Below are 17452 nucleotides of genomic sequence, written 5' to 3' on the forward strand. Positions count from 1 at the left end.
AAATTAACCCGCCATCTTTGTCAGGTTAATTTGTATACTCCTGATTGGTTGGTGAGTGTAGTGGAGGGATGGTTAATTTACATGTTTCTCTTTTATTATATAGGAAGTTGAAATAATTTTATAATAAACATTCATATATTCGCCTGCTAGATATACAGGGTGTCCCAAAACAATGTATATACACTTTAATAGCTGATGGCTCAATTTTGTTAATGAAATGTATTTTAATGAACACTGCCTTTAAAATTATTCAAAGTGTGTGTATACATTTTTTGAGACACCCTAGTTTTGCTTTATTGCATATTTATCTATTTATAGGGATTGAAAACAAATCAGCAATTTCCAGTAGTAAGGTGTGAGAGGAAGGGCTGACAAACAATAGGGTATTTAAGGGTACTAGAGGCCCAGTGCACAAAATTCGTGCACAGGAGAGAGGGGAGGCCCTTCTATCCATGGAACAATCTACCTATTATAGATCTGTTATAATTTAGAGACAACAATATATTTAACCCTTACATTCCCATGCATAATTTGTGAGTTTAATATTTTTTACAGTTTTTTTAAATTTTGAGGTAAAATTTAAATATAGTTAAATGCATGTCTTATGGGTACCAACCAACAAATTTTGATAAATGCATTAGTGTAACCCAAATTTTTAAAAAGATAAAGATCATTACCGTTCCCCAGAAAGTTTTCTCATACCTCTTCTCAAACAATTCCAACCCGCACTCCTGAGGCAAGTACTGTTCTGTGTTTTTTATGACTAGTTTTTCTTTTTTTTATAACTTCATATAAATGGAATAATATAGTGTGAGTGTGTGTGTGTGTGTGTGTGTGTGTGAGAGAGAGAGAGAGAGAGAAAGAGGATATTTTTAGATCTATCAACATAATTTCATTGAGTTCAGAGAACATTTTCTATATGATGCCATACTCTTGCTTTGTCCCCTATTAATGGCAGTTTTCATAAATGTTGTTAATGATTATTTTCTTCTTGTTGGTTTTATATTCCTGCATCTGTCCTTTCAGTTAACCTCATTAGTCATTGTGCTGTGCCAGCACAGCCAAGGGTTTGGTTGAGCCTGAGGGGGGACGGCGAAGGATGTAGAAAAGACAGACAATGAGAATAAGCTGGGTCTAGGTGGATCTTCCTGTGCCTGGCTGAGGCCACAGAGAGAGATCCAGACAGCAAGCTGAGCCTTTATTTTATAGCCAGAGGTAAGCAAGGTAGTGGTCACCATAGTTATAATGTTCTTGTGAGTTTTACTTGTTTTGGCGGCACTTGCTGCATCTCCTTCAGCCCATTAGCTACCTAGAAAAGGTCTAGGGAGCTTCATAAGGTCAAGCCTAATTATGCTAAGAGGGCTGTGCCCTCTAAGCTGGGACTTGTTTGTGGCTTTGCCAACAGGTCAGTCCAAGGCTTAACCCTATAGCCACTCCCTACAAAGTCATGTTGTTTGTTTCTTAATTCTTCTAAAAATCTGTTGGTTCATATGTATCCTGTTCTTCATATTTTAATGTTATCTTAAAATTTTAATATAACAAAATTAATTCTTTGTGGTATACACCTTTATGAGTTTTGACACAAGCATATGGTTGGGTCTGTATTCACAATGAAGATGCAATTCCGTTAACTTAAAATCTATATAATAAAAGCCTGAGTGACTGTTACGGTGAAATGACCAGAACGAACAGTCTCTGTGATGTGCACTGACCACCTGGGGGCAGACACTCAATGCAGGAGCTGCCCCCAGTGGTCACTGCGCTCCCACAGGGCGAGCACCGCTCAACCAGAAGCCAGGCTCACAACTGGCAAGTGTAGCAGCAGTGGCGGGAGCCTCTCCTGCCTCTGTGACAGCACTAAGGAGCAGCGAGCCGAGCAGTAAGGAACAGTGAGCAGGCAGGTAGTAAGGAGCAAGGGGTCCCAGACTGTGAGAGGGTGCAGGCTGGGCTGAGGGCCTCCCCTCTCTCCTGTGCACGAATTTTGTGCACTGGACCTCTAGTACCCTTAAATACCCTATTGTTTGTCAGCCCTTCCTCCCACGCCTTACTACTGGAAATTGCTGATTTGTTTTCAATCCCTATAGTTTTGCCTTTTTCTAAATGTAATATAAATGTAATCATACAGTTTGTAGCCTTTTGAATGATTTATTTTACTTAGCAAAATGCATTGAGATTCACCCATATTTTTGCATGTATTAATATTGTGCCTTTTTGTTGCTGAGTAGTATCTCGTATGAACGTACATGGCTTGCTTTTTCAAAGACATTTGGGTTGTTTCCAGTTTTTGGCAATCGGGAATGAAATTGCAATAACCATTGGTATACCTAAGCTTTTATTTCTCTTGGGCAATACATAGGAGTGGAATTGCTAGGTTTTATGTAAATTTAGTTTAAACTTTATAAGATACTAGAGGCCCGATGCATGAAATTCGTGCATAGGCCCTTTGGACCTGGCTGCCCCGCCACCTGCCCACTGGTCAATTGAGAAGGTTTTTCTGGAAGATTGTTCCACCATCCGGTCTAATTAGCATATTAGCTCTTTATAATATAGGATAGGTTTTAAAGTATAGATTCTACTTCTTTAATTCTGTTTCGGTTACTAATTTTCTTCTTTTTTAAAAAAATATATTTTATTGATTTTTTTACAGAGAGGAAGGGAGAGAGATAGAGAGTTAGAAACATCAATGAGAGAGAAAATTCGATCAGCCGCCTCCTGCACATCTCCTACTGGGGATGTGCCCGCAACCAAGGTACATTTTCCTGACCGGAATCAAACCTGGGACCTTTCAGTCCGCAGGCCGATGCTCTATCCACTGAGCCAAACCGGTTTTGGCACTAATTTTCTTCTTGAGTGAGCTTTGATAATTTTTGTCTTTCAAAGAATTTAGTCATCTCATCTGTTGAATTTACAGGCATGAAATTCCCCAAATCCCCTTGTTTTCATCTCTTTGTTGTTGTTAATCCTCACTTGAGGGTAGTTTTCCATTTCTTTTCAGAGAGAGTAGAAGGGAGGGAGGGATGGGAGGAGGGAGAGAGAGAGAGAGATCAGTGTTAGAGAGAACTGGTTGCCTCCCGAATGTGCTTCGAAAGGGGTGGGGAGGAGAAGCAAACCAGCAATCCAGGTGAGTGTCATTGACTGGGAATCAAACCCCTGACATTTGGTGGGCGGGGTCCCTGGTTTTCCTTTGTAATAATCTGTAGAATCTGTGGTAAAGTTAATATTTGAAATTTGTCACTTCTTTTTTTTCCTGTTCACTTTGGCTGGAGGTTAATCAGTTTTACAGATCTTCTCAAAGAACTAAGCTTTGGTTTCATTGATTTTTGGCTATTGATTTTGTTTTCTGTTTGTTGACTTCCATTCTGATTTTTATTTCCTTTTTTTTCTTTAGGTTTAACATAATATAGAAAAAAAATTTTTCTCTCTCTCTGGAAGTAAATTGACAGATTTTGGAACTCTGGACTCAATCTACATTGTGTGTGTGTGTGTGTGTGTGTGTGTGTGTGTGTGTGTTTGGTTTTTAGGTGAGAAGATAGGACTTTGCTAATAAGATTTCAGAGAATGTGACTTTTTTTCATTAGAAGGACACAAGATTTTCTTTCTATTTTGAATATTGATTTTTATGCCTGTTCATTTGACATCTGTTTCTAATTATAAATGAAGTATATCTATAAATTATGAAAGTACTTCAAATTCCCATGATTAGCCCTGTGAAATTTACCACACATAGAGCTATCAAAGTTAAATATGTGATGTCCTTTTAAGTGAGGCAAAATATTGTGAGAAATAAAATTCTGTTCCTGTCTCTAACCTTAGCAATTATTTAACCTAAGAACTATACAGTGTTTACTTGAACTCAGAATATAAAACATTTAAATCCTGAGTTCTTCCCAAATGAGTAACCATTAATTGAGATATAAGGTAGTTGTGGATTTGTTTTTATTTGGTGTGTTTTGATATACAAGATTAAGAAATTTCTGTTGTGGATGGAGTGAAATTTGAATTACTCTTTTAGATTACCTTCCAAAGCCTGAATTAAAATTAAGGAAATAAATTGCTCTACTGTTTGAGCATTTTACTTAAATAGTAAAGCAGATTTGATTTCCATTGTATATAACAATGATTCTGTTTTTTAGAAATGAAATTTGCTTGAAAATCAGTTTTTCTTTCTAAATGCTTATCTTTTTATATATTCTTGAATTAGAAATATAGGTGTTATTAGAAATTGGAGTATTGCTAGAGGGATGTGATAATTACAGTACTACAAGAAAATTATTTTATTTACTTTTCTAATTGTTTAATGTTACATTTTATCTTTTAGATCCTATTTGACCAAACTCAGAGATCAATTAAGGCACAGCTTCAGAACTTTGTTAAAGAGTAAGTCAATTGCAGTGAAGGAAAAAGTAAAGCATTTAGTTAATTATTACATATAGAAGTTGGTATCTTTGGAGAGAAATATGGAAGAAATAATGAATTACAAAAATATTAGAGCTTTTTTTGGTTTTGCTTTGTGAAATGTATATTGCACTTTTTCCAGAAGTATTTTATATAGAATCAGACTTAATGCCTTATAGTGAATCATTTATGCTGTGAAAGATGTGTTCAAGATACATAGCTAGAATTGTTATTAATTAAATAAATAAATGTAAATAATCCAATGACCTTTCAAAATCAAAGCAAACCTCAAGAGTAGTTGAAATATTATCAGTTATTATAGTTGATATTAAATTTTGCATTCTCTCAATATGGTATTTTCTTTGAAGAGTAGTTAATATATGGGAATGACTAATGAAAGTGCATGATTTTTGCTACATATGAGCCTTTCATGTCACATTCATTACATTTCTAAAAAATATCCCACTTTTCTTTTTTCACACTAATAATTCAGATTTCCTCTTTTAATTCCTGACTGAAAATTATATTCAGTTACAGATAAAGTTGATGATAATACAGTATTCAGGATAAATTATAGATGTTATGAGCTGTAAATAGTGGCAGATCACAGAAATGTAAGCATTGCCATTTTAATAGGTTAGAATTGTTATAGTGGAGGTGATGTCTTGCAGATTCTTTATAAATTACTTCATAATAGGCTTATATTCAGAATGTCCTGATAGAATGTATACATGGCAGTTGATGGCTTCTTACAAGAGTTCTTTCTTAGGTAAACTTTATTATTATTATTTTTAAATTGTTTGTCTTCAAGTTATTTTGCCGACTTCCCTGATAGAAAAAGTAAAAGCAAAGTGATATTATATACTTACCTAAGGTTATTAATGAAATCAAGGATTTCAGATTTTCACACTATTGAAATGGATACTGTTATCCTTTATGGGTACACGAATTCTTTAAGAAAGCATTATAAATTTGTGTTTTAAGAATACATTCATATCCTTTGGGCCAGTGGTTCCCTTCAACAAGAAATGAATGTTGTTTCTTAAAGTGTGGTCTGAGACCACCCATAGCAGTAAAACCAAGGGTGTGTCTTGAACACCCACTCCCTCCTCCCCACAAACACAGATTTCTATGATTCATCACAAAGACTAATGAATTGTAATCTCTGGAAGAGGAGATGACATTTGCATGTTAAATTTGCATTTTTAACAAGTTCTCTGTGGTGATTTTTATGTATACTACTACTTAAAAATCATTTGTTTAAAGAATGATACATGTCCCTGAATTTGTTTTTAGGGGGAAAAATTAACTTTGCCTTTTATGTTTCTGTAATGTTAATTTGATAATTTATTTTCACCTCAAATTCATAGATCTAAGTAAGGAAATGTTAGGTGACTATCTTGGGAATCATATATAATTGAAAACAATATATATTGTAGTCAGAAGAACTATTGAGTGTTATTGCACAGTGAATCAAATAAGTAGAGGAACATAAAAATTAAATTCTAAGTGCTTTTGCTAAAATTTTTGATCAAGAAAATTTTATAAAGTTTAACTTTTTATTTTTTAGAGATCTTAGAAAATTCAAAGATGCCAAGAAGCAATTTGAAAAAGTCAGTGAAGAGAAAGAAAATGCACTAGTAAAAAATGCTCAAGTACAGAGAAACAAACAGCACGAAGTTGAAGAAGCCACAAACATTCTGACAGCAACAAGAAAATGTTTTCGACATATAGCCCTCGACTACGTTCTTCAGGTATATTTATTAAAAAATACTTACTAGGTGGAGGGGGTCAACTGGGGATAAAAAGGGGACATCTGTAATACTTTCAACAGTAAAGATTAAGAAAAATGCTTAATGAACATGTCTTACTTTTGAGTGGTTGCACTGAAAATAATGTATTTTTTTAGTTTAAAATTAAACCAAAATTTTGTGAAAAAATTCACTTGTTTGTATATCTGTCTCTGTGTGGATATGTATAACTCTGCTTGTGATTTCTTCCCCTTTAAGTTAACTTTATACTTTCCTCCATTTAAAATGTTGTAAAAAGCATTTTTAATTGCTATATTTTATTTTGTGGAGTTGCTGTGTTAATTTAATTAATATTCGATTGAGACATTTTTAGTGTTGCCATTTTTACTGGCAGTAGTGAAAATATAGTTTTCAATAATTTTAAGTGGTGATAACATCTTTGCATACAGATCTTCCTTGCCACATTTCTGATTATTTCTTTAGGGTAGATTCTAGAGGTACTAAGGCTCACTGTATTGCCAAATGAAAACTATTTCTAGAAGTAGTATTCTCATATTTTGTGTTAGGATTAGGTGCTGCTTTTTAAAACTAGAGATCAGTGTCTGGTAAGTTGCCTGGTGGTCTTCTGGTCCAAAGTATAATTGAAACCAATTTGAAGGTAATAGGTCTCTAAAGAAATTTGAGAGAAATGTAAAATGAAGGCACACATTATACATTATTTCACATGTACATTATGTGTCCCTATAGATCATGGAGTGTTGTAAAACAGCAGTGAGTCCCCAGAAATTGTTGACTTAATGATGATCACAGACTATTTCTTAAAGAAATACATAAATAACAGTATATAAGCTAATGATTAAAAACTAATCAGATAACTTTGCAGAATAGTAGAAAGTGACTAAGATTTTTTTCTCTTAAGTTCCCGTTTAATGAGTGGAAAGTTAAATTTTAAAGGAGTGAAGTAAACTACCTTTATTAATGAAAGGCTTCTAGAAGAGAGTAGTCTGTATGTTCTGTCTCCTGTTACCTACCTCCCATTCATACCACTTCCTGTGGTAGTATGAGTTCTCAGTCTTCCTATACCATTACACTAAAATGCTCATGCTAGTGTTATTCATTAGATACTTTTTAGTTTTAGCCAACTTGACCGTTATGTTTCACTGAAAATTTAGGCCATACTCTCCTTGAAATATATTTTAATCTTGATTTATCTTTAACCATTTTTAGATCATCATCTTCTGTTTCTTTTCAGTTTCCACTATGGACTTCTCTCCTTTGCCCACCTTTTCACTCTTTTTTTCAGGTTTTATCTTTGGTTCTATTCTTTTCTGACTATAATTTCTCTGACAGTCTCATCATGCTCCCTTGCTTGAATTACCACCTTATGGAAATGACAGATTCTTTTTTTTTTTCTTTTCCACATAAGTACCTCATTCTTTTTGTGTCCAAAGCTTAAATCTTCTTCCTAAACAGCTTCTTTTTGTTCTTTCCTAACTGAATAGCAACACCCTCTTAAATCATAGAAGTTCAGATTTGGAGGATTATATCAGATATTCCCCTCATCCTCAGCTACTATATCTAACAACCAAAACTGCCTTGAAAAGTTCTGTGTACCTCTTAAATCTGTTCTCTCACTTTTTTTTAAATATATTTTTTATTGATTTTTTACAGAGAGAAAGGGAGAGGGATAGAGAGTTAGAAACATTGATGAGAAAGAAACATCAATTCAGCTGCCTCCCGCACACTCCCTACTGAGAATGTGCCCACAACCAAGGTACATGGCCTTGACCGGAATCGAACCTGGGACCCTTCAGTCTGCAGGCCGGCGCTATATCCACTGAGCCAAACCAGTTAGGACTGTTCTCTCACTCTTGCTGTAGCCCTCACACAAGTTCTTACTGTGTTTTTTTTTAATCTAGAGTATTAAGATGTTCTCATGCAGTTGATCTTTCTTGCATTGTTTTTACTACCCCCATTATTAATTCATTCTCTGTTCTGTGGTCAGAGTTACTCAAATTTCTCCATGCAAAGTGAATTATTTTTGCCTCTGCCTCCTCTGTGCTGCACTAATATTGTCATACACATTGCTGTTGGAGCACTTAACCCATTTATTCTAATTATTTATTTCTATGTCTTTTCTACTCCTAGATTGTATCCTTTCCCTCTAGTGTGGTGGTTGGAAAATAGGTAATACATGTTTTGTGAGAGAACGAATGGCTTAATTTTTTTTTCTTAATCCTTACCTGAGGATATTTTTTCCCACTGATTTTTAGAGAAAGTGGAAGGGAGGGAAGGGGAGAAACAGCAATGTGAGAGAGACACATTAGTTGGTTGCCTCCTGCACGTACACTGAGTGGGGCAGGGATTGAACCTGAAACACAGGTACATGCCCTTCACTGGGAATTGAACCCACAAAATTTTGGGGTATGGGCGGATGCTCTAAGCACTGATCAACATTGGCCAAGGCCAAATAGCTTGATTTTAAATTTAATTTGGGAAGGGGGATACAGCTAAAATATTCATTATTTTCAAACACATATAAATTTTCCATTTTCTTTGGTGTCCATCCAATAGTTTTGTTAAGAGTTCCAACTTCCCTTTAACTATTAGTTTGTTTGATTTTTCTGATGAGAACTGTTGTGTCATTATATGGCCAAAGTGTTTTAGAGAATGTTAAGTAATAAATATCCAGATTTATAAAAGTTTTCATGATTTAGCTTCTCTAAATATTTGAATTTACTTTTTTCCCCCCATTTGTTTTTTATTTGTATGTTTTTGTTTGTTTGTTTTTTGTTTTTAATCCTCACCTGAGGATATTTTTCCAGGATATTTTTAGAGAAAGTAGAAAGGAGAGGGAGAGACAGAGAGAAACACTGATGTGAGAGAGACACATCAATTGGTTGCCTCCGGCATGCCCGGGACTGGGACCGGGACCAGGACCAGGAACCTGCATCCGAGGTACGTGCCTTTGACCGGAATCGAACCCGGGACCCTTCATTCTGCAGGTCAACACTCTATCCACTGAGCCAAACCAGTGAGGGCTTGAATTTACTTTTATTCCCCCAAGTAAATGCTGTTTTTCATTAACAGACAAGGCAAAAAAACAAACAAAACAAAGGCACTTTTAACATTTTTCAGAGTTTGAATAATAGGTTATCTGTAGCCTCTAATTTTACTTAGAATATTTGAAAGTTAATATTTTAGTTCTCAAAACTAAATAGGCCTTGAAAGAGATAAGCAGAAGAAACTAGGGCTTAGTTAAGCAAATATATTTGGGTATTTCTTGGTCTGTTTTTGTTTTCTGATCAGTGCTTTAAAATTATTTTATAAATCAACAGACAGAATAATCAGTGAGAAGAACATATTAAAAAGGCAGGTATTCTGCAGTCTTTTGACAATATTACTAAAAAGTGAATGATTCTTTTCAATGATTTTATTTTACTAAATTGATATATAATAACAGACAAAAATAAAATGTTTATGAATTTTGAGAGTTGGGAGACATACCACAAAATGCAAAGTTCATAATTTACTGATCTTTTAGTAAGTTTAATCTAATTAAAATATTTATTTAAAATCTATTTAACAAATGTTTATTGAGTACTTACTACATACCACTTGGAGAATACACCTGGAAATAAGGCAAGGCCTTCATCTCACAGAGCTACACTTTAGCTGGGGAAAAGACATACATAAGAAAATATAAGGGCCCTGGCTCAGTTGGTTGGGCGTCATCCTGTGTACCAAAAGGTTGCTGGTTGGATTCCTGGTCAGGGCACATTTCTGGTTTTCAGGTTTGATCCCCTGAAGGGGATATGCAGGAGTCAGCTGATCAGTGTTCCACTCTCACATCAATGTTTCTTTTTCTTCCTCTCCCTTTTCTCTAAAAATTAATAAAAAATATTTTTAAAATTAAACAAAAGAAGAACATATAAGGTAGTTAATTATTGCTATCCTATATAATAAAAGGCTAATATGTAAAACGACCAGTTGCTATGATGCGCACTGACCACCAGGGGGCAGACGCTCAGTGCAGGAGCTTCCCCCTTATGGTCAGTGTGCTCTGTGGGAGCACTGCTCATCCAGAAGCCAGGCTCAAGGTTGGAGAGTAGAGCGACAGTGGCAGGAGCCTCTCCCGCCTCCACAGCAGCATTAAAGATGTCCGACTGATGGGTTTAGGCCCACTCCCTGTGGGCCTAAGCCAGGGGTGGGCAAACTTTTTGACTCGAGGGCCACAATGGGTTCTTAAACTGGACCGGAGGGCCGGAACAAAAGCATGGATGGAGTGTTTGTGTGAACTAATATGAATTCAAAGTAAACATCATTACATAAAAGGGTACAGTCTTTTTTTTTTAGTTTTATTCATTTCAAACGGGCCGGATCTGGCCCGCGGGCCATAGTTTGCCCACGGCTGGCCTAAGCCCACAGTCAGACATCCCCCGAAGGCTTCTGGACTGCGAGAGGACATAGGCCAGGCTGAGGGACACCCCCCCCACCCCGAGTGCACGAATTTTGTGCACCTGGCCTCTAGTGAATAAAATAAATAGGGTTGATATACTAGAGAGTGTGTATGGGCCTACTTTAGACCTTTGTAAAGAGGAAGTATTTAAACTATCTTAACATGAAGTTCGAACAGCCAGTATGCAGGCATTGAGGTGGGAGTAGTATTGGGTTGTGGTTGAACACAAAAGGGGAAAGTGGCCCTGGCTGGCTTGGCTCAGTGGATAGAGTGCTGGCCTGCGGACTGAAGGGTTGCCGGTTCGATTCCGGTCAAGGGCATATGCCTGGTTTGCGGGCTTGATCCCCAGTGTAGGGTGTGCAGGAGGCAGTCGATCAATGATCCTCTCTCATCATTGATGTTTCTATCTCTCTCTCCCTTCCTCTCTGAAATCAATAAAAATATATTAAAGAAAAAAGGGGAAAGTGGTAGAAAAGTAGGTTGGCGAGTTAGGCAGGGGCCAATCACAAAGGATCTTGAAGGCTGTGGTAGGGAGTTGGAAAGTTTCAAGCTAGATGGAACATGATCTTATTTACATTTTAAAACGATCACTCTGGTTGCTGAATGGATTGTAGGAAGTCAAGAGCTGAAACACTAGTTCATAGACTATTGCAGTAGTCTAGAAGAGATATGATGGTGGTTGAAGATAGTGGTAAAAGTGATGACAGTTTCATTAGGATATATGTTGAAAGGTCTTGATGAGCAAATCAGGTAAGAAAGGTGGGGTAAGACGGAATACTAAGAAATTTAAATATCTATCAAAATGATAGTTTTAGTACTATAATATTATGATTTAAACTCAGCCAATTTTTCTTTGAGATCAAAAATGGATTAGAATTTCATTGGTATGTTTGTCCTAACAGTTTTCACAAAAAGTAGGGTGAAGGGTGAAAATTTTGAATTTTGTTTTTATTTACTTTTTAGGAGAAATGTTAAATAACAACTTTTACAATATTGCATTGTGGATTAGTTTTTAAAATAATGTGTGGATGATTAACCAAGTGTATTTTCCCTCAGATTAATGTCCTTCAATCAAAAAGGAGATCAGAAATCCTAAAATCAGTAAGATATTTATTGAAATGATGTTTTAAATATTTTAATATGAAATTACATGTACATATTTAAGTGTTTAAAGAAGCGTGTGTATGTGTGTGTATGTACATATTTATTCCAGGTTTATAATTAATCTTTTTATTTATCTTTTTGTACTAATTATATGTCATCCACTTTTTTGTCTCTGTCATCTTATAGTTATTTGTGTGTGTCTCATCACTTAATACACTGATCTCCTTAAATCAGGCATTTAATATTTAAGATTCAGGGCATACATAGTCAGCATTTAGAGAATTTTTTCCCTAGGGTTGCTGATAATGTGTCAGCCTTTAGGTTTGTTCTTTGGTGTGCAGTTAGAAAACAAATGGGATGAAAATTAAGGATCACTTTTTTCCCCCTTAGCTTCTGCACCCATGTTGACATTGATTTTTTATTTTATTTTTTGTTTTAAAGTTAATAAGTAAATGGGCAGGGAATGGTAGTGATATGGCATTACACTTTTATATTTTGAAAATCTTAGAAATAATTTTTCCTGTCTGACTTCGTTCACTGACACTATTTTTTTTTTCTCTGAAAGGGTATACTTAAATTGCTCTTCATTCTTATCCCTATGTATATTTTTCCTAAATTTTGTGCATCCTCCTATATAATAAAAGAGAAACATGCAAATTAACCATCCCTCCGCCCACTCTCAAGCCACGCCCTTAAGCCAATCAGGAAAGAGTATGCAAATTAACCCAGCTAAGATGGTGGCGGCCACAGGGCTGGAGCGAGCAGGAGGCTTGGGTTGCCCCAACGATGGAGGAAGCCAAGCTTCCTGCCTGTCCTGGCCGGCCCTCGGCTCCACTCAAGGCTACAAAGTTTCAATTATACAAGATAAATAAATCCCAGAAAAAAAAGAAGAGGCTGGGAGCTTGGGTCGCCATGGGGCTGTGGGCAGCCTGAAAACAGTCCTCAGCCCTTCACCCAGGCTGGCCACACCCCCATGGGGTGAGGGTCCCCACTGGGGGTCTTAGCCAGCCTGCAAACAGCCCTCAGCCCCTCACCCAGGCTGGCCACACCCCCATGGGGTGAGGGTCCCCACTGGGGGGCTTGGCCAGCCCGCAAACAGCCATCAGCCCCTCACTCAGGCTGGCTAGGCACCCCAGTGGGGACCCCCAGCATGAAGGGGATGTGGCCAGCCTGAAAACGGCACTCAGCCTCTCACCCAGGCTGGCCAGGCACCTCAGTGGGATCCCTACCCTGATCCGGGACACCCTTCAGGGCAAATCAGTTGGCCCCCACCAGTGCACCAGGCCTTTATTCTATATAATAAAAGGGTAATATGCAAATTGACCCTAACAGCAGAACGACTGGGAATGACTGGTCACTATGACACACACTGACCATCAGGGGTCAGATGCTTCAATGCAGGAGCTGCTCCCTGGTGGTCAGTGCGCTCCCACAGGGGGAGATCTGCTCAGCCACAAGCCAGGCTGACAACTGACAGCACAGTGGTGGTGGCGGGAGGCTCTCCCGCCTCCTCAGCAGCGCTAAGGATGTCCGACTGCAGCTTAGGCCTGCTCCCCGCTGGCAAGTGGACGTCCCCCAAGGGCTCCTGGGCTGCCAGAGGGATGTCTGATTGTCAGTTTAGGCCTGATCCCCTGGGGAGCAGGCCTAAGCCAGCAGGTGGACATCCCCCGAGGGGTCCCAGACTTCGAGAGGGCACAGGGACCCCCCCCCCCCCGAGTGCACACATTTTTGTGTACCAGGCCTCTAGTATAGATATATTTGTTATTTTTTAATCTGATAATTACATTTTACTTTTGGTTTACATCTACCTCCTCCGATTGAGAGTAATGTATGTTAGTTATAGGAAATTGGAAAATAAAATGCATGAAGAAATAAATAAAAATACTTATAAATCTCACCACCAAGGGAGAACCACTGTTAATATCTTGGTTTATATCTTTGTCTTTTTTTCTCTTTTTCTGTATGTATGTATGTATATGTGAACATTCCTATATACTTTTTAAAAATTGCATTTAATTTTTTAAAGAAAATAGGAATAATTTCTGTATACTGTTTCATCACTTTCTTTTTTCACTAATACACTCCAAAATCATCAGATGCCATTAAAATATTTTTTATGCAATGATGACTTTTGTTGCCAGGCAGAGCTCCACCATGCGAATTTACCAGGGGTGAGCAAACTTTTATTTTTGAAGGGCTAGGTAGTAAATATGTTAGATTTTGTGAGCAATATGGTCTGTTTCACATCTACTCAAGCTGTGCTGCTGTTATCAGAAAGCAGCCATAGATAATATATAAATGAATGACATGGCTATGTTCTAATAAAACTTTATGGACATGGAAATTTTAATTTCATATAATTTTCATGCATCATGAATTTGATGTCTTTTTATTTTCTTTCAACCATTTCAAAATGTAAAACCATTGTTAGCTCATAAGCCATCAAAATACAATTGGTAGATATAGTTTGCTAATCATAGGTTGCTGACCTTGAATATGCCATACATTAACTTCACTCATTAATGGATTTTTAAGTAATTTTCATGTTTTTGACATTAAAGTATAACATTATAATGATTGTTCAAATGAATAATATGATTATTTCCTTAGTATAAATAAAAACAACAGATTACTTAGTCAAAGGGTATAAACCAGGGGTCCTCAAACTTTTTAAACAGGGGGCCAGTTCACTGTCCCTCAGACGGTTGGAGGGCCGGACTATAGTTAAAAAAAAAACTATGAACAAATTCCTATGCACACTGCACATATCTTATTTTGAAGTAAACAAAATGGGAACAAATACAATATTTGTATTTGCATGTGGCCCGTGGGCCGTAGTTTGAGGACCCCTGGTATAAACACTTATTAGGACTTAAAAAAAATACTGTCAAATTTCAAGGGTTGCACAACATTTCCACCAGTAGTGCGTGCAAGTAAACATTCCCCATCTTTTACCAATGCTGGGTATTAGTTTTAATCGGGTGGATAATGTGATATGATTGTTCAATTTTACTTTTATTTAATTCAAATGAATTTGAACAGTTTTTCCATATATTTTTTGTCCACTTGAGTTCCTTATTTATGTCCTTTGTCTCTTTATCTTTTGGCATGTTCATCTTTTTTATACTGATTTATAACCTATCTTATGTATTAAGACTATTAACCCTTTGTCGTGCGTTGTTTTCCTAGTTCATCATTTATTTTTTTAATATGCATATGAGTTTTGATGTGCTGGCATATTTTACATTTTTATGTAGTTGTAGCTATTAATATACCCCCTTTTAAAATATAATTCAGTGTTTTTTATAATATTCACAAAGTTGTTCAATCATCTTTTAGTGAGCTTTGTCTTTGGGTATTATTTAATTGTTTTTTTTTCTCTTTAAAATTTTCTTTTGAAGAATTCTTAAGTACTATGAACCTTATGATCTATTTTAGATTTCAGAGAATTAAACATGGGTCATCTTGCTAAAAATAACATGGTTGTTAGAGGATTCTTTTAATATTGATTATTTGATTGAATTGTTTATTTCTTTCTCATGTGCCAACTTAACTAATAAAAGTAGAGGTGATTTTTCTCTCGTGTATAGGTAAAATATAAGAAATTTGGAAAAAAATCTCAATTCATGAATGACATTTTAGATTTTTGGAATGTGTAGAAAGAAACCTCCATAGCAGAGTCTGTTGACTCATTTTATTTTGGTATCTTGAGCAGATATGAGCATTCCCCTACTTTGGGTTGTGCTTTGTAATCTAGTAGGTTGTAAAGTGTTTGTGATGGTTTTGTTTTATTTTGAGTACTTCATATTTCTCCTTTTAGTCTTTTAATGTCTTATTTGCAGTTTAAGTTTTTACCAGTGAATTTGGTTGAAAGTCACAGAGATATTCCATAGCGTACCTAGGAATTTGGTGGAGCTATTGAAAACTTGATTCTTCGAACTATTACTATGAAAATTTTGATCATTTAGATATAGTCCAAACAACTAAAATTTGGTGCATTGTTAAAATTTTGAACCGTTTAGATATTTCTTTTAAATAAAAATTGTCATATTTGTAAGTATTTCTAAAACACTCTTTTTTATGCATGTTATTTCTTCTTAAAAATATTTTTTATTCATTTTAAAGAGAGAGGAAGAGAGAGGGACAGAGAGATAGAAACATCGATGAGAGAGACACATCTATCGGCTGCCTCTTGCACACTCCCCACTGGGGATCGAGCCCGCAACCCAGGCATGTGCCCTCACCAGGAATTGAACTGGGGTCCTCTTGGTTCATGGGTCGACACTCAACCACTGAGCCATACCAACCAGGCTCTAAAATACTCTTTTAAGAAAAATGATCCAGTTTAATTTTAAATAGGTTTGATATTTTGGTCTCTTGTGGAATAATTTCAAACATTAGGTAGGATAAGGATTTTTAAGAATTTTGAATTGTTTATCTAAGAATTGATTTTAAAATGCTAATCTTTTTTTCTTCTATTAGATGTTATCCTTTATGTGTGCCCACTTGGCCTTCTTTCATCAAGGATATGATCTATTTAGTGAACTTGGGCCCTACATGAAGGACCTTGGTGCACAGGTATACTCTTGATTCTTTGTTATACACTGACATATGAATTTTTAAAAATTGAGATATAGTTGACATATAACATATTACTTGAAGGTATATAATAGAGTGATTTTATACACACACACAAAAGATCATCATAATAAGTCTAATTAATATCCATCACTTCCTATAGTTTTAAATCTTTTCCTCTTGATGAGAACTTTAAAGATCTATTCTCATATCAACTTCAAATATATAATACAGTATTATTTACTATAGTCACCATGTTGTACATTACATTACAGGACTTATTTTTTTATTTTTTTAATATATTTTATTGATTTTTTACAGAGAGGAAGGGAGAGAGATAGAGAGTTAGAAACATCGATGAGAGAGAAACATCGATCAGCCGCCTCCTGCACACCTCCTATTGGGGATGTGCCCGCAACCAAGGTATATGCCCTTGGCCGGAATCGAACCTGGGACCTTTCAGTCCGCAGGCCGACGCTCTATCCACTGAGCCAAACCGGTTAGGGCTGCAGGACTTATTTTATAACTGAAAGTTTGTAGCTTTTGACCCTCTTTACCCATTTTGCTCATCTCCTATTCCGCTTTTGGCAACCTCCAAACTACTTTCTGTATCTATGAGTTTGGGTTTTTTGGTTTGTTTGTTTTTTAGATTCTACATATCATATGGTATTTATCTTTCTCTGACGTATTTCACTTAGCATAAAGCCCTCAAGGCCTATCCGTGTCCTAAATGGCAGAATTTTTTTTTTCCCTTTAAAGAATAGTTTATTGATTTTTAGAGAGGGAGGAAGAAGGGGAGAGAGAGAAACATCAATGTGATAGCACCAGAAGCATCATCTATCCAATGCCTTTTGCATGCCTCCTCCCAGGAATGTAGCCTGTAACCCCGGCAATGCCCTTGACCAAGAATAGAATTGGTAACCTCCTGGTGCATAGAACTATGCTCAACCAACCCACTGAGCCACACAGGCCAGGATTCTTTTTTTTTTTCTTTTTTTTTTTTAACTGGCTGAAAAATATTTCATTTCATATATATGGCATATTTTCTTTATCCATTCATCCATCGATGGACACATAAGTTGTTTCCATGTCTTGGCTATTATAAATAATGCTGCAATGGACATGGGGATGCAGATACCTTGTTGAGTGTCTTTGTTTCCTTCAG

The 17452-nt window shown here is 36.3% G+C and overlaps 1 protein-coding gene across 4 annotated transcripts in view; it reads left to right on the forward strand.

Moving 5' to 3' along the window:
* Positions 1 to 17452, forward strand: part of ACAP2 (ArfGAP with coiled-coil, ankyrin repeat and PH domains 2) — a 142941-nt gene that overhangs the window by 69533 nt on the left and 55956 nt on the right. For all 4 annotated transcript variants that reach the window (XM_070406524.1, XM_070406525.1, XM_070406526.1 and 1 more), the window contains exons 5-8: positions 4319 to 4377; positions 5966 to 6149; positions 11662 to 11706; positions 16192 to 16287. In XM_070406524.1, the coding sequence (XP_070262625.1) occupies positions 4319 to 4377; positions 5966 to 6149; positions 11662 to 11706; positions 16192 to 16287 (384 nt within the window). The remainder of the gene's footprint in view (positions 1 to 4318; positions 4378 to 5965; positions 6150 to 11661; positions 11707 to 16191; positions 16288 to 17452) is intronic.

Source organism: Myotis yumanensis, unplaced genomic scaffold (assembly GCF_028538775.1).
Source record: "Myotis yumanensis isolate MYYU_CA2020_CCGP unplaced genomic scaffold, mMyoYum1.0.hap1 SCAF_2, whole genome shotgun sequence".
Lineage (NCBI taxonomy): Eukaryota > Metazoa > Chordata > Mammalia > Chiroptera > Vespertilionidae > Myotis > Myotis yumanensis.